This window comes from Equus przewalskii, chromosome 21 (assembly GCF_037783145.1).
Source record: "Equus przewalskii isolate Varuska chromosome 21, EquPr2, whole genome shotgun sequence".
NCBI classification, from domain to species: Eukaryota; Metazoa; Chordata; class Mammalia; order Perissodactyla; family Equidae; genus Equus; species Equus przewalskii.
In genome coordinates, this window is record NC_091851.1 from 44,468,816 (window position 1) to 44,491,533 (window position 22,718).

The window sequence follows — 22,718 nt, forward strand, 5'->3', positions numbered from 1 at the left end:
GGAAATGGTGCTGGCGTGAACGAGAACCAGCCCTGGCTGCAGGCAACCTGAGATGGAGCTCGCACTGGCTCTCAGGGTCCTACTGTGTGCAGGACTGCCCATGGGCAATAGCCCTCAGAAAGGACAGAGTGAGGAAAATGTCCGTGACATGATGAAAATAGGGGGTGCAGTTCACGGGGCTCTCCCCATGTGCGTCTGAGTCCTTCCCCCACCCAGCTGCTCCCATCGTTGACCCATTTCACAGATAAGCCTCTCAGAGAGCTCAAGTCTTCCACCCACGTTCACATAGCTCAGAGCACTTGTCGCTGTTCCCTCCACACCCACACCACTGCTGGGTGCCAGAGTCGGACAAAACACTGCTGGCACCACCCTGGAGGGAAATATTCCTCTTCGAATGTGCATCTGCCTTACGTATGTATATTTATGAACAAATGAACTCAACGCTCGCACGTATATACACGGAAACGACTGAGCATGAATCATCGTCTGAGAAGCGAAGGAGATTCAGCAGCTTTGATGCTGGCAGCCAGCATCTTCGAACAGACGAGACAAAAAAATGAGAGCCACTCTTTCTAAACGTTCTTGCATTGAACCCAAGATATGTGCAACGCCTTGTTGCTTAAAAATGTCGAACCCTTCAAATGCACAGCTCGGTAAAGTCTCCACTATTTCGCCTCCCATTTCTTGTCTCAGAGTTCTTGTGAGAGAACACGAGTGACACGACACGAAGCAAGGTCCTGGGCTGCTTCTCCCTTATTGACTTTTTAAAAGTTTGGTGTCCAAGTGACTTGATAAACCCAGACCCGAACAATGGTATTTGCCGCAGAATTTTGGGATCAAAATACAATTTCAAAAATAATATATTTTCTGACATCCTCCAAGAAAAAAATTACTGGTTTCTCCCCTCTAAAAGGATTTAGATGGAATAACATCTGTGTTGAGAATATTGTGAATATGTTAAACTGACAGGCAGTCTCTGAGGCACTCTGCTCATTAATGTTCTGTGCATAAAATTAAAACTTGAAATATATTTTTAAATCCATTTTGAATCATTTAAGCAATTCTCCCGCAAAGAAACCATTGTGCTGAAATAATATATTTGGAGCGAGGAATATGAAAGCTATTAAATGTCTTAGACCCCCTGCCTTTCATGGGAAGAAGGGGAAAAAATGTTCTTTCTCTCTGATTTGAAAGATGCTCTGTATAAAATATACCCACCAAAAAAAAAAAACCACTTTGAAATTATATTTGACTTAAGCCCACAGGAGCCAAGAACTCAAGTCGGACTTCGTACTTCCGCCTTAGCGTGCACGGTGAGCTGGGCGCGGCTCAGTGGGGGTGTGGGAAGGCCCAGCGAGGGTGTCACCCTCCCTCAGGCCACAGCACTCCCAGCTGGGAGCACAGAAGCCCAGAGGAGGGAGGAAGACAGAGGCGCGAAGACTCCTGGGTTCGCTCCTGCCTTGTCCTGATTTCTGCAAATCCGTCCCCTACACTCAGCACACTGACCAACCAGCTGGTCTCTGGAGCAGCTGGCATGAGTGTGTCCTAAGAACACACATTCTCATCATTGTCTCCTTTGTCCATTGAGTGCCAACCAGGAGCCATCTCTGTACCAGATGCTGAGAGTTCAGCGTTGAGCAAAACTCACCTGTGAAAACTCGCTATGAGAACACGCTGTAAGGGAAAGGAGGAGGGGCATGGAAGCCTTCACGGAGGAAGCGACAACAGAGCTGCTCTCTAAGGGAAGAGTAAGGGAAAGTGCGTTTCAGGCATAGGGAATATCAGGTGCAAAGGCACTGAGGCAGAAATTGGCTCCATGGAAACCAGTCCAGTGTGACAGGAGCAGATTGTGAGGAATGGGTGAGAGAGGTTGGAGGTGAGGGTCAAGGTAAATGGAGCCCAGGCGGGACGGCTGCTACCATGAGAAGCCCCTACTTGACCCTAAGGGCAAACACCTTCATTGTGCCATCACGCTCCGGGCTTCGTGCAAACACCTTTCACTTATGGTGTCAACGCATTTCTCCTCATGACAACTGTCGGGGTGGGTGTTATGATCCCCATTTCATAGATGAGGAAAGAGCCTTCTCAGCTTTGCATAGCTGGCAAGTAGGAGGAGGGGAGTCGAACCCCAGGAGCCTCGCTCGGCGGCCCGGCCCTCACCCCACCTCAGCGTCACTCATGGGAACAAGGCAGGGCCCCTGGGGGCTCAGCGCAGGGAGGCAACCCGCCCAGTCTGTGACCATCAAGCACACTCTGGCCGCCAGGTGGGAGCGATGAAGGGCCGAGACAACGTGCAGGGACCCGGAGGTGGCTGATCAGGCGAGATGGAAGGACAACGCTGTCGAGGCGCCACAGACAAGCTAGTTCCCACCCCATGGATTGGGGCAGTGGTTCCTTCTGCCAGGACCCCATTCTTCTGGTCCCCACCACTCACCCCTGCTCATCCTTCGTGCCTCAGCCCCAAGCGGGGGGACCTCAAGGACAAATGGGAGACCCTGTGACCCCGAAGGGCTCCAGGTCAGTCTTGAAGGGTGAGAAGCATGTGAGTGGGAAGACGCATTTTGGGCAGAAGACCCAGCAAAGGGCCAGAGGTGGGTTGGAGCACCCCCCAGCTGGGTGGGGAGGGAGCCTAACGATTTAACCACATAGCACAACGCACCACGGACTCACCAGCAAAACGTTTTCTGTATCGGACCCCCAAAACTTGTTTTCCTGTAGAAGCCATCTTGTCGCCAACCATGTGAGAAGCTGATCGTCCCAGGAGATAAAAACCAAAATTGCGCAGGACTTTCCTTTTTCCCTGAACGAGGAGCAGCAAACACACAGCAGTGTGACAAGATCTTAAGTAAAAGATAAAGTGGAAATGACAGCTGAGCTATAAGCAGATGAAGGCCGGATTGTCACCAATCTGTAATCAGGAACCCCTAAGTTGGGCACAGGTCATTTTGGTTCAATTTGCTGCAAATGTCATTGCTGCCTTCCTCACCCCTCCACCCCCATGTGTGCTGGCTCAGTTTGTGGTACCGAGCCCCAGCCCTAGTCACACCTCAGCATCATGCTCGGAGTCCCCTGTAATGTCCATTTCCTCCCCCACAGCCACTGGGCTGATGACCTGCACAGTGGATATTTGCCGGGTTTACCTGCTTACACCTTGACCATCTCTCAGGAACCAACACGTCTCCCTGCCCAATAGGTGTCACAGTGGATGCATGACCCCAGCTCATGGATCAGCCCTTCTGTCTGCTGGCCATGGTGGTCCTGTCAGAGATGGGCACTCGTGTTTGTCCAGCCAGAGAGAATCCTGAACTTGTGCAGGAACAACAAGGAAAGAGGGACCCTCCATCCAACCTGGAGCCTGGAGCTGCTGATGGCCACTGCCAGAGAGAATCTGCCTGAGACAAGCCAGCAGGGAGCCATGCAGGGCCAAAGGGTGGAGGAGACCAGGTCCTGATGGCACCACTCGAACTCCTGGATACAGCCTTACCTGAAGCCTCTGAACTCTTCATATACAGGAGCTAAACAATTCCTCTTTTTCATTCAAGCTGATGTGCGCTGAATATCTAACACTTTCAAGTAAGAGTCCAGACTAATACATCCTCCTAATTTCTCCCATATCCCACCATATCTAAGTTTTTCTCCCCACCCAAAATGCCACTTCTCTGGGCCAAGGTCCTGTCACCACTTGTCTAGGTATCACTAACAACCACCCAACTGGTCCCCTGGCCTCCAGTCGGCTTCGCAGTCCATTCTCCAGGCCAGAGCACCCTACACAAAGTAAGACGCCATGTGCCCTTCCCCAGAGCAGAGGCTCCCCAGCCAGGACAAAGGCTGAGCTGACAACAGGACTTTCCAGGGTCTTATACTTGTCAGCAGGGCTGCAGGGGCCCCCAGCAGTGGGCTGCCCTTTCTTCCTGAAGGCTCCAAGCTCCCTCTCACCCGGGAGGACCAGCAGCTTCCCGGCGGGTCTAGAAGTCTCCTCTGTCTTAGACCCAGGAGCTCCCTCCATAATGCGCAGCTTCGGGCATCGCACAGATCTCAGGAGCTCAGCCTTGGCTCTCTGCTCCCTCTCTCTTCCCCCAGGCACAGAAAAAGCAACGAAGGACAGTGAGGCCGGCTGCGGAGAGCGGCCCCCTCAGCTGCATGCCAGATACTGTCCCCAGTTCCCAGCCGCACGCTCCCTTTCAAGCCTCTTTGATGAGCAGACAGTCAGGAGCTGGGAGCCATTGCAACCCTATTCCTATCAACTAGCTTGAAAGACCCAGCCGGTCCAGAGAGCCTCAAAAATCACAGCGCTAGCGAATCTCTGAAATAACGGATATTCCCACCTTCGCCTTCTGGATTTCATAGAGCCCCAAGCTTTCATTTAAAATCCATTTTATATGAAGTTATCTGAAAATGAACAATAGGAGCCTCAAAGAGACGTCTCCCCAGACGCCTGCGTGAAGGATGCTGGAAGAGATCCAGCCACAAAGTCAGCTTGCCTGTTAGATCAAATACGCAGGTCCCAGCGGGTCCCATCTCCTCGTCCTCGACAGGAAAGGGCCTCCTCCTGACACGGAGGTGGGGACCACGTTTCTTAGCCCCTCAGGTTGCCATTTCATGTCCTAGGTGAGGCTTCCAGCAACAGAATAGCTGGAACAGACTTCACTCAACTGAACAAGTATCTGCCGAGGGCCTACTGTGTGCTAGGCACGGACCAGGGCCTGGATCTGGAGGGGGAATGAGACCTAGGCCTTAGACCACTCTCACCAGGAGTTCAGCACATAGTAGGTCCTTCACAAATACCCAAGAGATACTCATCTAGAGGGCCTGTTACTCAAGCCTGGTGGGGGTGGACAGAAAAGAGCAATGCTATTCACTTCCTTTATAGTCATTAGGAATTGTTTAAATTGTAACATGGCAAATGACAGATTCTTGACTATTTTCCATCGAAGAGGCCTAAATGGCTATTCCAGGTGAGCTTTCTCCCTTAGTTTGCCACATCGATGACTAAGCGTATCTAGATCTTGGATTTCTATCTTCATAGCTGTGTGACCACAGACAAGTGGCTTAACTTCTCTGATTCTGTGTCTGCCTCTGCAAAATAAGAATGATCATCATTCCTACCTCATGGGGCTGTTGTGAGGTTGAAATGCAGTGACACTTGGGAAATACTTATTATAGTAAGTGCTTAATAAACTTCAGCGATCATTCATCATCATCATCATCATCATCATCAGAGTGACAGCCAAGTGGCATATGCAGCAGGAAGGGAAAATGAAGCTCTATAAAGCAATAGCCACAGAGCGGCTCCAGGGGCCAACTGGAGCCATGGGGAGCCCTGAGGGTGGCCCAGAGCTCTAGGATCGCAGTTCTGGTCCCCTGAGCCACCCCTGCAGCTCCTCTGTGCCGCTTCCCTACCCCTGCAGCAGTGACTCTCCCCAGGCTACAGTGGGGGCTGTGGACTGTGCCTGATCCACCCGCCTCCCTGGGGTCTCACACGGCCCGGCACAGAGCAGCCACTCAGCAAATGCTCGCAGAGTGAACCAATGAGCTGCGGCTAAACCGGACCCAGTGCCAAGAAACAGCCGGGGCCGCAGGGGACCAGGATCAAGCAAGTTAAGACAAAGCCCATTTGAACAGAAGGATCTTAAGATCCTCCGCTGGGCACACGACCTTCTCCAGGGAAGGAAAGTTAGATGAGGGTCCAGAGCGAAACAGTCTGCAATCTGTTTTGTTGTAAGTGACAGAAACCCATCATAAACAAAACTGAAACGGGACTTGTTGGTTTCAGGGCTGGAGCTGGCCTCAGGGGCTGCAGACATTCAAATCATCGCTGGATCTCTCCTCTCCTCTCCTCTCCTCCCCTCTCCTCTCCTTCTCCTCCTTTCCCTCCTCCTCTCTCTCTCTCTCCTTCCCTCCCCTCCCCTCTCCACTCTGCACACCGCCCTCAGTTTTTCCTACAGCACCAGACTTCTTCCATTCAGTAGGGGGAGCAGCAGCTGCAGGGGCAGGAAGAGAGGGGCCTTGGCCACAGACAGCTCTAAGCTTTCCTTGTCCCAGTCCAGGGACTGAAAAGGAGCTTTTGTCATCTCAGCCTGGCGTCTGTCTGTAAAATCCCCGAGAAGGACTCTGATTGGCCCTGCTTGAGTCACATGTCCTCTTGCCAGACCAATCACCACAGCCAGGAGAATGGCGTCTGGGGATTGCCAGGCTGGCTGGGGTTGCGGCAGTGAAACAGCTGGTACCCCAGAACCAAGCACGGAAGGGGATGGTCCGCGAAAGATCTCGGGAGCACGGTCTTCCTCCTGTCTCTCATGCAATCTCAGCCCCGAACTCCTTGACGCCCCTGGCCAAACCTGATGAGAATATCAGAGAACCTTGTCCAAGGGGCAGTGGGGATGCAGGGGTCCCATGCTGTGCCCAAAGCCGGAAGTCTACGTGTTGGACTGGACAGAGCTACTGAAACATGCTAAGGCCCTCCCACCGAACTTGGAACAAAGTCCGCACCCCCCACCGTGACCTGCAAGGCCTGCTGGGCCCAGCCCCCATGGGGCCTTCTCCTGCGCTGTCGCCAGGGACCGCCTGCTCGCATGGCTCAGGTCCCTGCTCAGATGCTACCTTCCCTGACCACCCTGTTAAGGGGACCCCCTGACCCCACACCAGCCTCTCTATGTTTATATAGACTTGTCCCTGTCTGAAAATCTCCTGGTTTACTTATTTACTGGACTGGAAGCTTCCTGAGGCTGAAACTAGGCCAGTCTTGTCTCTGCTGGGTCCCAGAGCCCAGCCCACGGCCCAGCACAGAGACAAGACTCATGAATGTTTGTTGGTTGAATGAATGAACGGCCGTTCTAAATCATCCTGCCTTAGGCCTCAGCAGATGGCAGACGGGAGGAGTCTGCCTGGTGCCACCTGGTGAGTGAATGAGTGGATGTTGTCATCTTACATAAAGGATGCGGAAATCAGCTTCCTCCTCCCTTCCTACCCAGTTATCCAGTTGCCCTTCAAAACCCTCAGTCTGACCCTCCGTCCACAGAACCCGGGGCAGCCGGTCCTCCTCGAGCAGCAAAGGCCCTTCGCATGGCCAGTACAGCTAAATAAACTGTCTGTGGAATAATTGATAATTACTGCACTTGAGTTCCCATTCAAGTTCAATGTTTGTGACTAAAAGCTATGTCCAAGCCCTTCAGAGGGGACACCTCCGTTCTCAGAGCATCTGCATTTCTAACCAGGCTCCTCCTCGAGCACGGAGCCCTCACTGCAGGAGCACAGAGTGAAAAGCCGCGGGCCCCTCTGCTTTCGATTCTAACAGCCACCGGAAGTGGGATCCTGGGCACCCAGCACCTTGAATTACCAAGACTGGTGAGCCTCAGCCACACTTGGAAGGCAAAGTTGGTTCTGCTCTCTTGCATTCCAACTGACTTTTCTTTTCATCAGGGGTCAGACCTTCCTCCGAGCTGGCGCAAGAGAAGCTGGAGAGGAAGGGGAGAGAGGAGGAGCAGGAGGAAACACGCTGGGCCGGCTGCGGGCGCAGCAGGAGCCATCCTCGATCACCAGGCCGAAGGAGCACCGGCTCCCGAGGGAGGCTCCCGGGGTGCGGTGGAGGCGCTCGGCTTCTCTCTTCAACAAGACCTGGAGAATGTTAATTGTTACTGTAGGTGTGTGGCGTGCAGACTATTTGTAAGTGAGAGAAGAGTTCTGTTGCTGTGACTAAAGAGAGCGCAATGGGTGTGGAAGACTGGAACCCGTGAGTTCCTCAAGCTGAGGCTCGGTTAAACCATCAATGCTTTCCTGCCAATTGGCGCTTGCAGCTCGAGCCTTCACGCCTTTGCACACAGTCGAGGTAATAACCACCGTGCTGCGAAAAGGCAGCCGGCTGGCAGGGGCCGCTCGCTGCACAGAGCGTTCTTTGGTTCAAAAAAGAAAAAAAATCATAAAATTAAAAAAAACTGTTTAAGCTTAAAAACTAAAAGGAAGCAGTTGGCTCCAGTTGTCGAAATGTTTTATAAAGCAACAGCAAGATGAAAAAAAATTAAGAATAAAAAATAAACTGTCCCAGAATGCTGAGAGAGGGCCAAAAATATTAATATGCGGGAACATGGCAAAGCTTCTGCAAGCTGTAAATATTCCCTTCGGTTCCCATGTATGATCGGCAAGGATGGTGGTCCTTTTCTCCCTCGGCTCTTCCTGTTTGAAATCTACGACAAATAACATTTCTTCAAAAAATAAAATAAGTATTAGGGGAAGAAAGTGTGTGTGTCAGAGGTCCCTGAATTTCTTATTTTAACTATTATAGGGAGGGGCCTGCCCGGTGGCACAGTGGTTGAGTGCGCAAGTTCCGCTTCGGCGGCCCGGGGTTCACAGGTTGGGATCCCGGGTGCGGACATGGCACCACTCATCAAGCCATGCTGTGGTAGGCGTCCCACATATAAAGTAGAGGAAGATGGGCACGGATGTGAGCTCAGTGCCAGTCTTTCTCAGCAAAAAGAGGAGGATTGGTGGCAGATGTTAGCTCAGGGCTAATCTTCCTCAAAAAAAATATATATATATATATTATAGGGAGGAGGTTTCAACCCCCAGAATAAGGAGAGAAGGAGAAAGATATAGATGAAACAAAGAGAAAACAGACCACCAGAAGTAAAAACTAAAACAAGATTCCATATGTGTGAATGTACTAATTTGCTGAGCACGGTATGTACACAAGTGAAGAAATTCACTGAGGGTGGGTGGTCAGAAAGGATACAGGATGCCCAGCTCAATTAATAGATAGATGACAAAAGACTTCTTAGTCTGAGTGTAGTGTCGTAGAAGGATGCTCCAGGACATTCGAATCTAACTGGACATCCTGTGTTTCTATTTGCTGAACCTGGCAGCCCTCCAGCTGAGGGCTCAGGTGGTTATGCTAATTAGGGGCTGATACCCACACGCTGATGGGACAGTGGGTCCGGCTCTGTTCACGGCTGGTTGAAGCGAGTCCTGTGCCCATCGGTCAGGAAGGGGTCTTCAGGGAGGGCTGGGGCACTGGCATCTTGAGGTCTCTATGTGACCTCGGGCCCCTATCAGCTGCAGCCACCTGGAAGCACAGTGGGTCCTGATGCGTCTTCACAGGCTCCGCTGTGCCGGGAGACTACCTGGAATGGAGACACGACCTAGGAAAAGCCGGCACCGAGCTTCTTCCTCAAGTATCATTTGCTGCTTAGAGTTGACAGCACAGCCAAGCTGCAGCCACTTGGAAATCACCCAGAGAGAAAAGGGCATCCTCACCAGTCGGGAGAGCGAGGAAGACCAGGAATATGGATGCCCCATCCTACCCCCACTGAGGCTCCCAGCCCTGGGGAGAAAGAGGGGCCCTGGAAGCCCAGAGTTCACGGTAAGACAGAGGGCTTTGCGGTCTGGTTCAAGTCCTTTCTCCTCCACCTGTCGTTTGAGCCACTTTTCCCTTCTGCAAAACAGTCACAAGTGAACCTCCCCCCGTGTAGAGAGAGTGGCGGGAGGCACCAGCCAGGGCCCGGCGAACAGTGGCGCCTCAGGGTGGCCCGGGAGCGCCCCAGCGAGCGCAGCTCTCACCTCTCAGCCCAGTCAGCGGCTGTCCACAGCCTCTTCCTCAAAACCGACGTGGTCAGAGAGCAAACCCCAGCCCCACTCAGCTCCCTTCCATCTCCCCACGCTGTTCCCAAAGCTTCGTGACCCAGGCGGAGGGCCCTGCTCGAGACAAGGCGCTATTCCTCGGTGACATTATCCGTTATCCGTGAGAGCCCAGCCCTTCTCATGTGCTCCTCACAGCCTCCCAGGATCGCCAGGAGCTCGTTCCACAGATGAGGAAACCGGGGCTCAGAGAGTCAACCCACTTGCCCAAAGTCTCTGAGACCGTCACGGCAGAGCCAAGATTTAAGCCCTTATGGACCCCAAAGCCTGTGCACTTAAACACAATAGACACCCCATTTCTAGTCCCGGACTCATCCCCCAGGATTCCCCACACAGATATTTCTGAGAAGAACAGGCTGGACTGCAAACTCTTATTCAACCTTCAAAACCCAACTCACTCATCACCTCCTCTGCACACTTCTGCCACATCCAGGGCTCACTCTGAACTGCATTCATCCTACTGTCACTTCATATACCAGGTGCACTATCCTCCCATTGCATTCATCTCCGAGTCCCTAGTCAGTGGCACTCCTGGAAGGCATTGTGTTTGCTTTTCCATTTCTGCACCCAGCCCCACTCTCCAGGGAACTCTCCAGCTGCCCTGGCCTCCTGGGTGCTCTTCAGACACACCAGGCTGCGTGTCTCAGGACCATTGCCCTGCGCTTCTCCCCTGCCTGGAAAACTCTTCCAGTCCCTTCAAACGGGTCCCGCCCTCCCCAGACCTGTGCTCAGATGTCCCTGCTCAGAGAAGCCTTCCGACCACCGGCTGAAACAGCCCGTTCCGTGCCCCCACCTGACCTCTGTGGCCTCTGGCCTCCTTCCCTGGGTTCCCTTCCTTCGCTGCACGCGTCTCTCCTGGCCCCATCGTAAGTGCCTCCATGTCCCGCCTTCATCGGCTGTCTTCCCTCCAGACACGTCAGCCCCGGGAGGACAAGGACTCTGTCGTCTTGTTCCCTCCCGGGCCCTCAGGCACACAGGCGGAGCCCCACAAACACTGCAGATGAATAAACCCTCGGGGGTCGGGCATTCACAGACATTCAGCAACGAATTTACTCTTAATTAATCTTTTTAACAGAATCGTCTTAGGAGGTCCCAGGGGAGAAGCGGACGTTGCAGCCTCTCTTCCTAGCCACCCTATTCAGTTCTCTCCAGGACCTCCTCCCTCTTGTCAGAGGAACGGCCACCCCAGAGGAAAGGCCAGGGAGGAAATCCCATCCCCTGGACGCCCCAGGCCTGCTCAGCACGGCGCTGCTTAACCCATTCAGCCCCATTCCCGCCCCCTCGCTGTTTCGGCTGAGTGGGCAGTGGGACCGCCCCGACCTTGGGCCTCCACCCCGCGCTTCCAACAGCCGAGAAAAGCCTCACGCACCTCAGGTGTGGGGAACGTCCTTATGAGAGGAAAACACGTCCTCCAACCGCCCATGAAAGCAGGGGCCTGTTGCTGACGCAGGAAGACAGGGACGGGGAGGGAGGGAGAGCCGCCGCGAGGACAGCGGACACCCGCTTCTCAGAGTGGCCGCGGTAATTATCTAAGAGACGACGTTACACCAGCGGCAGGGTGCCGCCTCCATGCTTCTAGTCCATGAGGCTCTGGACTCCTGTGTCCCCCATGGCTGCTCAAGCAGAGAAACGCTCCCCTGGCCTGTGCAGTAGACCCACTTACTATTGTCTCTTAGACCCATCCTTCAGTCCCAGGCCCATGACAACACGGTATGGTGGAATCCTTAGGAGGTCAATGAGTCAGTCAACAAACACCAAATGCCAAATGATCATCCCAATAATGAGGGATTGGAGTCGATGGGCATGAAAGAGACAGTGCAGGGTGTGGGGTCTGAAGGCGATATTACCTGTGGATTTCATTTGGGGATTGTTACAAAGAGTGGATGCCGACAGAAATGCGTGTGGATGCTCTGCGTAAGCCATGTGCCGTAATATTCACGGCAGCACTTCCGTGGTGGCCCAAACCTCAGCCCCGATGCCGTCTGCAGAATGGAACACTAGAGAACGGAAACGAACACACTATGGCTCCTTGTATCTATATGCACGAACCCTTCAAACAACACTGGGCAAGGAAGCCGCGCACGAAGGACACCTGGATGGTCCCACTCACACGAAGCTGAAACAGTGGGAAAAATCCCCGCCGAGAGAAGTCGACAGGCGGGGCGGGCTGGAGTGACCTATTTCCTAACCCGGGCGGTGGTTACAGGCACGAGGTCTCTGTGACCGGCTCCATCAAGCTTGGTGCACTGAGGATTGGTACCCCTGTCGGTGTGTGTACCTGCATTACGGGTCTAAATGTTAAACGGGGCGGGGGGGTTAGGTGTTGAGGTCTCCCCACTGTCTTCCGCAGAGGACGGCTGCTGCAGCGGGGGCCAGGCAGGAGCGCAGGGAGGTGGGCAAGGACTCCGACGCCCGGGCAGCCCAGCCGCCCCACCCTCTCCAGGCGCCGCGCCGCCTCCGCCTCTGCGTCCCGCGTTGCTTGGCAACCGGTCTCCCGGGCGACGCGAGACGCTGAGCCCAGGGCGGGTGCGCGCGGGGCGCAGCGACACGGAGACGAGCCCCATGGCGCAGAAACCGCTCAGCACGGCCGCGGCCGAGCGCATGAACCTCGTGGCCCAGGACGAGATCTGGTAACGCCCGGATCCGGTAACCCGCGGGCTGGGCTGTTCCCACATGAAGTGTGCTCACCTGGCGGCCTCAGTTTCCCCACCGAGTCTTGGAGGTGGCCGACCGCTGGGGGCGAGGAGCGTGCGCTGGAGGTGGTCAGGGAAACTGAGGAAAGGGGTGGATGTTAGGGAGCGGGAGCGACAAGGCGGCTTTTCTTTCTCGCTCTTCTCCTAGGCACGCCGCGAAGGCCTGGAAGATTTTGCATCTGGCTTTACGACCACCTGCAAAGCTTTGCTTGTTGAGAGCCGACTCGTGTGTTCGTTCTCATTTTTAAGATTTACCGAACTTTTTTAAAAAGTAGACAGAAATCTCAATATTTGTTCCATTTGAATGAGAGACACGTACACTTTACACCCTCTCTTGCTTTTCATGTTTTTTTTTAACAATAAGAAATTTTAATTTAAAGACTAGATTCATTTTCTAAAAGATTTGGGTTCAGCAGACATTTGTAAGGATATCTTATTTGGCATTGTATCTGACTGATAAGTATTATCCCATCTCTTTGAAGTTTTAATCAATGTGAGAAGTTGCTAATTTAGATGCAAGTTAGCGAATTTTAGTAACAGCAAACCATGACTGCTCAGCTCTGAAGCCTCCGTTTTCTTATTCCTCATCTCCGGGACTGTTGCCACCTCCTTCTAAAACTTGTAATAGTCACTTCCTATTTTTCTTTAAACTGGTGTTTCACTTAATAGATTTATTTTTACAGAAAACGTTATATCACTCTTGAAAATGGAAAGCCAGTATTATTTGGCATAAAATACACAACTATTAATGTTTTAAAAAATTTTTATCTTTCTCCAAGCAAACCCAATAGGAAACATCACCATAGCAGGATCTGTTCCCTCTGCCTGGAATGCCCTTGTCTCCCTTCTCCACCAGACAAACTCCTACTCATCCTTTAAGACCCAAATGAGATGGCCCTTCCTACGTGAACAGAGCCAGTGAAGCCGTAGACTGTTCTAGTCAATGTCCAAAGTGGGTGCTGAGCACCTGAAATGTAACTGTTCCAAGTCGGGATGAACTATAAATGTAAAATACCAGATTTCAAAGATTTCATATCAAAAAAAAAAGTGATATTAAAATTAAGTTCACCTGGGGCTGGCCCAGTGGCATAGTGGTTAAGTTTTCAGGCTCTGCTTTGGCAGCCCAGTGTTCTTGGGTTCAGATCCTGAGCACAGACCGACACACCGCTCATCAAGCCATGCTGTGGCATTGTCCCACATACAAAATAGAGGAAGATTGGTACAGACATTAGCTCAGGGACAATCTTCCTCACCAAAAAAAAAAAAATTAAGTTCACCTGTTGATTTTTACTTTTTTTTTTCAGTGTGGCTACCAAAAAATTTAAAATACCAGATGTGGCTCATATTTTTGGCTCATGTTACATCTCCACTGGAAATAGACTCAGTTTCAGATACTCAGTGCCCAGGGCAAAGAGCTTGGCCAGAGCCTCCGAAACTGCTGAGACACAGGAGGGTAGGGGGTGCAGATACTGATTTCAAAATAGAAAAAGAAACTTGAAAATCAAAATGAATAAACATTTAATTAGATTTTTGCAAAATGTGATACACCAGCTCTTCAGCTGCAGCTCAGCTCAGCTCAGAGGTGGTCACATATAAATTATATTTAATGTGGAGCAGAAACAGGGCTGGGCTTAGGCCAGGCAAGCGAGGCCCCTGGGGTGCAGTAGCTGGGAGGGCTCTGCCTCCAGGTGGTGCAGCTGCTGGCTCTGCACTGGGAACGGGCCCCCTCAAGTTCTGTGTCCCAGGGGCCCCCTCCCTCTGCCCTGGCCTTTGCCCCGAGAACAAGGGTACTTAATACGCACGTCCGTCATGGTTTAACACAGGGCCGTTCCTGCGGCTCACAGGGCCCCCAAAACAAGGAGTCCCGCACCTGCACATCCCCCCGGGCAGAGTCCACCCCGGTCCATCGCTCCCGGGCGCCGTGCAGCCAGCATCACTGGTGCTTTAGCTGCACATCTCCCTCGCGGCATGCAAGGTCCTGGGGCAGGGACCGGCCCCTCCCTGGCACAGACGCGTCACTCAGGCAGGGCGCACTGACCAATGCAAAATTCTCCCCGGTGGGCCTTTGAGGCTCCGCTGCTTTCACCATTGTCAAATGTCGGCCCCCACTCAGGAGCTTTCTGTTTCAGGAAATACCGCCTGAAAGCTGAAACTGAAGCACGGCAAAACTGGGCCCAGAAATGGGGATTTTTAACAACCCCCCTGGAGGAGGTAAATATAAATTTTATGAGCCCGGAGGTTATAGAATCAATTATTTCCAAGAGTAAACGGTTATGAAGTGTATAATTTGCAAGAATAAAATTAAAGAGCGTGTGGTGTGTGAAGCCTGTGAACTCTGACGCCTCACAGGTCCTTCCACTCACGCATTTAGGGGGTGCTGACTACGGGCTGGGCACGCTCCGGGTGCTTGATCTGAACCCGCACAACGAGCCCTGTGCCAGGGGCGCTGTCTTACACCCATTTTACACATTAGGAAATTAAGCTCGAAGAAGCGCAAAGTCACACCGCTAGTAAGGAGGCGCCATGGGGAGAAGCTGGTCTGTCTAGTTCCAGGGCCACTTGGCCTCGGACTCCCCATCTGTAAAATGGGGTGACAGTCCTCGGCTGCCTCGGTGAGTGACTGTGAGGTTCAGAGGGAATGAGGAGGAGTGAAGCCATGAGGGATCCTTAGGAAAATAGCCTGGTATTTCCTACAGCACACAGGTAACAGAAAGGGACAAGGGCCAGGCATTATTAACAGGGAGGGTGGAGATGCCAACAAGGAGACCTCTAGCCCCTTCCGGGGGCAGCCGCCATCACCCTGCTGATGCTGCCACCCAGAGACCAGCTGCATATGCCGATCGTTCAAGAGAGTCCGGAAGTCCACATGTTTACATGAAATCTCCTGAGTCTAGAATAGTGGTTCAGATTTACGAAACATCATAGAGACGCACCAAACGCTTGTGCGGGCTTCGTGGGGTGGTGGGTGCCAGGTTGCAGCTTTTCAGACTATCTCTGGGACACGACACGAGGAAGCCCATTTCTTTGAAGGGGTACGGACCCGACTAAGACCCACCTCATTCAAAACGTTCATGACTCAAGGCAGCAGAAACCACACCCCACTAGCTTTGAAATTATGCCATGCTTAATGAGTTTTCTTAATACGTGGAGAGTTATACAATTTGAAATTTTATGCATAAAGTGGGTCTTTATTAATATAATATGCATAAAAAGAGTCTATGTTAATATTCTCTATATGTAATTTGGGTCTTTGAAGAGTTCAAAATTGCTTTAAAAATTAAAAGGAGGGCTAGGAAGTCTCCTCTAATATTTTAAAGGTTGGTCCTGGAGCCTTGTTGGCATTGTCAAATTTGAGTCCGTAACCTGTAAAGTTTTCTCAGATTACTACTCGGGAATATAAGTTAGCGGGCTGCCACGAGCAGGCCATTGCACTTGGGGCTGAGCTGGCCCGCGTGCGAGTCCCGCTCGACCCCTTTCTAGCTGTGTGACTGCGACAAGCTCCCCAGTGTTCACGAGCCCCCCCTTTTGTCAGCTGTAAAATGCAGTGTTCTGGGGGCACGATGCAGAGGACACTTCCACCCGTCTCAGCCCGTGGTTTCCTGTCTCTGGGGCCTGTGTTTCAGCTGATCAAGGGTGAAGAAGCAGACCCCACCCCACAGCCCAAAATCGAGCTTCCCCAGCGGTTCTGCATCCGGCCAGTGACCCCAGTGGAGAAATACATCAAGGTTCGCAAAGCCGTTTTACATACTTGTTTTCCTAAGTAAGACATAAGCCCCGCCGGACGCTGTGTTCACTGCAGGCCCAGAGTGCCAGCCGCCACAGGTAAGAGCGCAGCAGGACCCCGCACGTGGGGAGCCCAGTTTCCACGCCCTCCCCAAGCCCACGCGTGGGAGACAGAGCGGGCTACTCGTCCCCACGCAGGCGCAGGCGAGAGCCGCCGCGCCTGGCTCTGCAGAAGCAGAGGGAAGCCAAGAACAGGAGGGCCGGATCCACTCGTTCTCAGCCAACATTGAAGGGAGTGGGCAGCAGAGCAGGGCAGGTAGAGCCGGGCTCGGCAGTCAGACTGCACAGCCGCTCACCTCCTGTGTGGTCTTGAGCAAGTGGCTTGACTTCTCTGTGTCTCCATTTCCCCCCCTTGGAGTTAAGGAAAGCACCTACTTCTGGGAGTGGTGTCAGGGTGCAGCGGGGTGGTGCCTGAGAGGGACCTGGAACATTACTTGGCACTTTTAGAGACTGCTAATGACTGTTATCTATCAGTAGGTGCCAGGTGCTTGGTTGGCAAACAGCGATGAGCTGGAAAACAAGACTCCAGCCCTTACTTCCGGGTGAGGTCGGGGGAGGGACAAACGTGAAACAAGAAAATCAACAAAATCATTACATACTCTGCTGGGTGCCCTGGAGGAAGCAGGCAGGTGGCGTGTTGGAGGATAGCAGAGGATAAGGGGGTGCCCACTGAGCTGAGGACTGAAGGATGACAAGGAGCCAGGCCTGGGAAAGGCATTTCAGGCCCAGGGAACAGCATGTGCAAAAGCCCTGTGGCAGAACAGAGGTTGGTATGTTTCAGGAACCCCGAGGGATGTGACATGGCTGGCGCTTAGTGAGCTGGGGCGGGAAGGGAAGGGATGTGGATGGAGAAGTGGGCACGGCCAGATCCTACTGGACCTCGGAGGCCAGAGGAAGGAGCTGGGATTTGAACCCAATCTACAATGGGAAGCAGAGCTGTGGCATGTCAAGTACCTTTCGGAAATGTCACTCTGGTTGCTGAGTGAGTGACGGGGGCAATCCCAGCAGAGAGGATTTGATGGAGTTCCTACCTGAGACAAGTCAGCCGCAGACGTGGGTCAGATGCCTTTAGAATTTGCTGCGTTCTGTGCACCTCTGGGCCTCGTCTCATGGGCCTGTTTTGCTCCCTGGTTCTGCCCTCTGTCCAGCTATGGAGAAACAGCCCTGCATCCTGAAGAAAGCACAAAGGCGGCCAGGGTGGGGTGTCAGGCTGTGTGGATTTTCTTTTCCTGACTTGCCCTCAGGGTCTGATGGCGTGGCTGCCATGCGGTGAGAGCTCCGTGGGTACGCATCTGTCAGCCAAATGAATGAATGAATGAATGAATGAATGCACTCTGCTGACTTATGTTGTTTCTCCCCCCAATTATAAAGCAATATGATTCACTGTGAAAATTTTTTTAGAAATACAGCAAAATATTAATAATAAAGTAATTAAAAGATCCATAGATTCTCCTACCCATGGTTCACATTTGGAGGAGCTCCGTCCAGAAGTTTTTCTCTGCTTTTACATAGCACCCAATAATTGTTAGATTTTATTATTCTCTCTTGGTTGCTGAGTGCTTTAGATGGTAATCGCATCTTATTTCCACAATGACCCTAGAAGGTAGATATTATTTTCATCAAACCCATCTTGCAGATGGGGAAACTGAAGCTGACGAAGGCTGAGTGCCTTTCCCACAGTCACACAGCAGGCGTGTCTGACGTCAGAGCCCTGCTCTTAAATCTTATCCTTGACTCTCCTCCATCCCCTCTCTGGGTGCACAGAGCCTTTAAAAATGCATTTATTGGGGCCAGCCTGGTGGCGTAGCAGTTAAGTGCGCACTTTCCGCTTCAGCGGCCCAGGGTTCACCGGTTCGGATCCCGGGTGTGGACATGGCACCGCTTGGCAAGCCATGCTGTGGTAGGCATCCCACATATAAAGTAGAGGAAGATAGGCACGGATGTTAGCTCAGTGCCAGTCTTCCTCAGCAAAAAGAGGAGGATTGGCGGCAGATGTTAGCTCAGGGCTAATCTTCCTCAAAAAAAAAAAAAGCATTTATTTTTAACAGGTATCCCATAACCCAAAGGCATGCTATGCAGAGCCTCCTTCCCTCCCCTGCCTCCCAGGAGCCCTTGTCACCAGTCTCTCGTGGACCCTTCCACAGATAGAATATGCATATGCATGCGTGTATGTGGGTCTCTAGGCTTTTTTGTTATTACACAAACTGTACCATATTTTACGTATTTTTATGCATCTTTTTTCTATTAGCAGTTTATCTTCAAAGTTGTTCCATCCAAAAACATACAGGCCCGCCTTGTTCTTTTAAACTGCCGCCCAGCATTCCGTGGTGCGGACGGGCGGCAGCTGAAGGAGGCCCTGCCGGTGGGCATGCAGACCGGCCACGTCCGTCCTTTGCTGCCGTGAGTCCCCCGCACTAACACCGGGAGGTCCGTGTGCAGGGATCAGGATGTCTTAGGATAAGTGCCTGGGGCCGATTTCAGGTCAAAGGGCGTTTGCCTTTTCCTTTCTTACGGATAATTGCAATACTGCCCTTCACAGCGAATGAACCGCCCTGCTCTCCCACAAGGCCCTTGTTAACAGTGGCATTTTCATCTCTTTGCCAATTGGGTGGGTGAAACGTGGCATCCCAGGGTGGTTTCCGATTGCATTTCTCTTACAAGTTGGAGAGACTTGAAAGCTGGTCTGTGTGTGCCCGGAACCCTCCTGGAGCAGCCTCGTGGGGAAATGCCGCCCTCTGAGCAATTCCGCAGGATTGCCGGCCGCAGGAGACCTGGCCTTCGGGGGTTCATTGATGACCCTCCCTGCATGTGGCTTCTCAGGAGATTAATTGTAATATTTCATCGAGAACAGATGTTAAGGGGCTGCATCCACCAGTGGCAGCCGGCCGGCCCTGCCCGTCCCCTCCTGCCACCGCCTCGCTCAAACATCCCTGTAGCTGAGTGAACTCATAACCCGGAGCGCATTAAAGCTCTTTATCTCAGTTGTTCTGGGAGGACAAATATTCCTCACTGTTGTCTGGGTTCAAATCACCCTGGAAGAGCAGAATAGAAGAGTATTTCAAATGGAGGGGAAAACCTGCCTAAATATTTGCCGTCATTTTCCAAAAATTTCAATCTGTCCAAGGAATTGACTAATGAAGTTGTGTTTTTTTGTTTCAGATAGGATCTCATTTTCTTTTTTTTTTTTTTAAAGATTGGCACCTGAGCTGGCAACTGTTGCCAATCTTCTTTCTTCTCCTTCTCCTCTTCCCCCCAAAGCCCCCCAGCACGTGGTTGTATATGCTAATTGTGAGTGCCTCTGGTTGTGCTGTGTGGGACGCCACCTCAGCATGGCCTGATGAGCGGTGCCATGTCTGCACCCAGGATCCAAACTGGCGAGACCCTGGGCCTCTGAAGCAGAGTGCGCGAAGCTAACCACTTGACCACAGGGCCGGCCCCTCTTTTTGGTTTTTAATTAAATTTGTTTTTCATTCCCGTGGTCCCTACAGTTTGGGTATATGTGTGCACACACAAGTATCATCCAGCCTGCTAATCAAAACTGGAAGATTTGCAGCCGCAGGGCACCGTCTCACAGCATCGTCGTGTGTTTTATGAAGGGCAGTGTGAACGGTGGTATTTGATATTTCTGCACCTCAGGGTTTTTTCCCCCCTTTTTGCTCTTTTACCAAATAAAAGGGATTTCACTGGCGGTCGTGAATTCAGTGTGCTGAGGTTGCAAGACAAGGCAGCGTGTGTGGCAGTCATCCCCAGGGAAGACGCAAGTCTCAGAGTGCCACTGACGGCAAGGCGCTTACTTCCAGGGCCCGTTCACAGGGACGCTTTTCCTTCTGTCTTTTCCACACCAGGCCTCATGGGCCGATCCTGATGCCTCCCTGGACACGCCTCACGTCGCTGTGGCCCCAGGTGACTAAACCCCCTGCATTTCCATTCCAGGTCCTTCCATCACCCCCAGTCCCGAAGACGACCCAGGGCTTCATCGGCTGGAGATCCGGGGTGCCGGGCCTGAACAAGTGTCTGGAGCACGACTATGAGATCAGAAGCTGCAAAGGGGCATACGCCAAGGAGCTGAGCTGGCCTAAGCAAGGCATACACTGAGTCCAGACAGAGACTCCAGCCCTGGGCCGTGAGGGGGACCGCCAGGCACCTGGTGCCCATGCCCCGGAAAGGAAGAAGTCCCAGCGTCCCCCTGAGGACATAGCTGCCCTCCACATTTGCTCATGGGATGTTGCAAAGAAGACAAAATAGCCCCTAGACATTTTCAATTAGTCAATGTCTCCCTTCTGGAATATTCTCATAACACACATTCTTAGCTAATGCAATGAATTAGGCAAAATAGATTCTCTGAATTTTTTTTTTTTTTGATACCTTGGGAACTTCTAGGTATAGCTTTTTTAAAAAAAAAAAAAAAAAGTCATTTTATTTTTAAAATATTTGTCTAGGACCCCGCCATGTCGCTTTCAGCCCCACCTCTCACCATCCCCCTTGATAATGAGATGTTGGTGTTTCTGTACCCAGGATCTCCCTGGGCCTGCTTTCAAGGAGGAATAAAGCTCCTTGAGGATCCTTTGAGTCTCCTTTCCCGGGATATTTGCAACAGGTCAACAGTTTTAAAGGCAGAAATGAACCCAAGATGTGCCACTGAGTGTGGATTTCCAGGAGAGGCTGGGTCTCCCACGCGCTCTATAGAAACCCTCCTTGCCTGCCTGCCCCGGACCCCTTCGCAGCACAGACGGCAGCCAAGCTGGCCAACCAGGTAATCGTCCTTCCCCCGCGGACATTCAACATTAACCCTTTGGCTAACATTTTATTTCTGGTCCCTGCCTAGCCCTGAGTCTTTGCCCAGGTCCTACAAATGGGGAGTGGGGAGTGGGGTGTCCAGCCGGTCAAAGCACCAGAAGGAGAAGCCAGTGTGCCCGCAGGTCCCTCCAGCTAGACCCCTAGAGGAGGAGAGCGGAGGGGCTGCAGGAGGCCTGCGGAAGCTGGGTGGGTTACGCTTCCGGGCCGCAGAGAACCGGTGCCATCTTCAGACCTGGAGTGGGCAGAGCGGGAGGGGCCGTGCTCAGTTATCTGCCCTCCACGGAGACGCCTTCCTTCCTCCCTTGGGTTGGCCAATCGTCACTGTTTGGGGACGGGTTCCTTCCTGGGTTTGCTGACTGAGGCCTGAGGGGACTTCTGTCTGGTGGGATCCACTTACAAGGCCCACCCGCCCAACCTTTCCTACTCACCCTCCTATCCAGGTGTGGGTGGGTGTGCTTCACCAATCCAAGAATCTCGCATCTGGAACTTCCCCTGACCCTGAACACTGGCATCCTCCAGCACACCTCTAAAGGGACTCCATGACTTTGGGGGCAGCAAATCCTGGGGGCACAGAATTCCTAGTGAATCTGGGCCAGCCCCTTCAAGTTCTGGGCTCAAAGTCTCTAAATCCTAGAAGCCCCTGGCAGAAGACCTCCTCGTGTTCAGGGACGCCGTTCTCTTGAAAGTCACGTGGTTTCAGTGGCCAGTCTTCTTGCTCCATAGGGCTGGCTGCGGACACCCTCAGAGCCAGCTACTCAGGCACTGAGAACAGAGCCATGTAGCAAAACCTCCTCTCAGCCACCTCATTGGTTCCCTGTCCCCTGTCCAAACCAGAGTGGGAAACACAGGTTCTCACAGGCTTCCCAGCCTGAAAGAGCCAGGACACAAGAGAAATAGCCCTTTAAGAAGCCTTGTCTTTCCCTGTGAGCTTGGTGCCCACACTCATCGCCTGCCACGTGGGCCACGTGGGCCACGCCACCAAGAAATCCCACAGTCATCATGGCTGACATCCCACCTACCACAAATTTAAAGGAAAATTATCACAGCTCTCTAGGTTCTGAGAAAAAAGAGGAGCAAGGTATTATGGGTTAAACTGTGTCCCCCAAAAAAGATAGGTTGGGGTCCTAACCTCCAGTACCTATGAATGTGACCTGATTTAGTAATAGGTCACTGCGGGTGTAATTCGTTAAATTAAGATGAGGTCCTGCTGGAGTAGGGTGGGCCCTTAATCCAACATGAGGAGAGGGAGACACAGGGAGGAGACGGCCACGTGAAGATGCTGACACACGGGGAGAAGGCCGCGTGACACGGAGGCAGGAATCAGAGTGATGTGTCTACAAGCCCAGGAATGCCAAGGACTGCCAGCAAACCAGCAGGAGCCAGGGAGAGGCCGGCGAGGAGGGACCCTGCCTGCAGGCCGCAGGGGGAGCCTGGCCTGCTGACACCTTGACTTGGCGCTTCCAGACCCCGGGACGCTGAGGGAGTGAACCTCTGTTGCTTTCAGCTGCCTGGTTTGCCGTCCTTCGGTACAGCGGCCGGGAGACTAGGACGGTATGGAAGACATTTGCCGCCTCCTCTCCTCCCCACTCAGAAAACAGCCTCCCCTGAGCACGTGTCTTTCATTGGTCCTGACCCGCGCTGTGTCAACATGAGAACAGGTCATGTGGCCCATTCAACTCCAAAGATGTTTCCAACCACCCAGACGTTTGGCCTGATGTAGACTAAACAACTGGATGCTGGCCAAGCCCGCCTCTTTTAAGTCCTAATGTTTTGGCATCTCGGTCTTCGCTGCAGGCGAGGCATCTGCCCTCAAAGAAA

The 22,718-nt window shown here is 52.5% G+C and overlaps 1 protein-coding gene and 1 long non-coding RNA gene across 4 annotated transcripts in view; one reads left to right on the forward strand and one right to left on the reverse strand.

The window, feature by feature from the left end:
- The window catches only part of LOC139078308 (uncharacterized), a 27,613-nt gene extending 15,505 nt beyond the window's left edge, over positions 1–12,108 (reverse strand). For both annotated transcript variants that reach the window (XR_011531240.1, XR_011531241.1), the window contains exons 1-6: positions 11,738–12,108; positions 11,475–11,624; positions 8,907–9,113; positions 7,337–7,614; positions 3,141–3,258; positions 2,671–2,840 (exon numbers count right to left, since the gene is read on the reverse strand). This is a non-coding gene — a long non-coding RNA (uncharacterized lncRNA). The remainder of the gene's footprint in view (positions 1–2,670; positions 2,841–3,140; positions 3,259–7,336; positions 7,615–8,906; positions 9,114–11,474; positions 11,625–11,737) is intronic.
- CIMIP1 (ciliary microtubule inner protein 1) lies at positions 12,103–20,664 on the forward strand. Of its 2 annotated transcripts, none has more exons than XM_008514029.2 (4): positions 12,103–12,257; positions 14,450–14,531; positions 15,944–16,045; positions 20,037–20,664. In XM_008514029.2, the coding sequence occupies exons 1-4, from the start codon at positions 12,190–12,192 to the stop codon at positions 20,196–20,198; spliced, it is 414 nt and encodes a 137-aa protein (XP_008512251.1). In that variant the 5' UTR covers positions 12,103–12,189; the 3' UTR covers positions 20,199–20,664. The 2 variants fall into 2 exon arrangements, with proteins under 2 accessions (XP_008512251.1, XP_070445734.1); XM_070589633.1 differs by having other exon boundaries at positions 12,158–12,386.
- Positions 20,665–22,718: the final 2,054 nt, after the last annotated feature.

Bases quoted from the DNA above. Each gene is read 5' to 3' on its own strand.
- CIMIP1 (XM_070589633.1), top strand. From the start codon at position 12,301: ATGAAGTGTGCTCACCTGGCGGCCTCAGTTTCCCCACCGAGTCTTGGA. The intron at 14,532-15,943 runs GTAAATATAAAT...CCTGTGTTTCAG, and splicing joins TAACAACCCCCCTGGAGGAG to CTGATCAAGGGTGAAGAAGC. The intron at 16,046-20,036 runs GTTCGCAAAGCC...TTTCCATTCCAG, and splicing joins CAGTGGAGAAATACATCAAG to GTCCTTCCATCACCCCCAGT.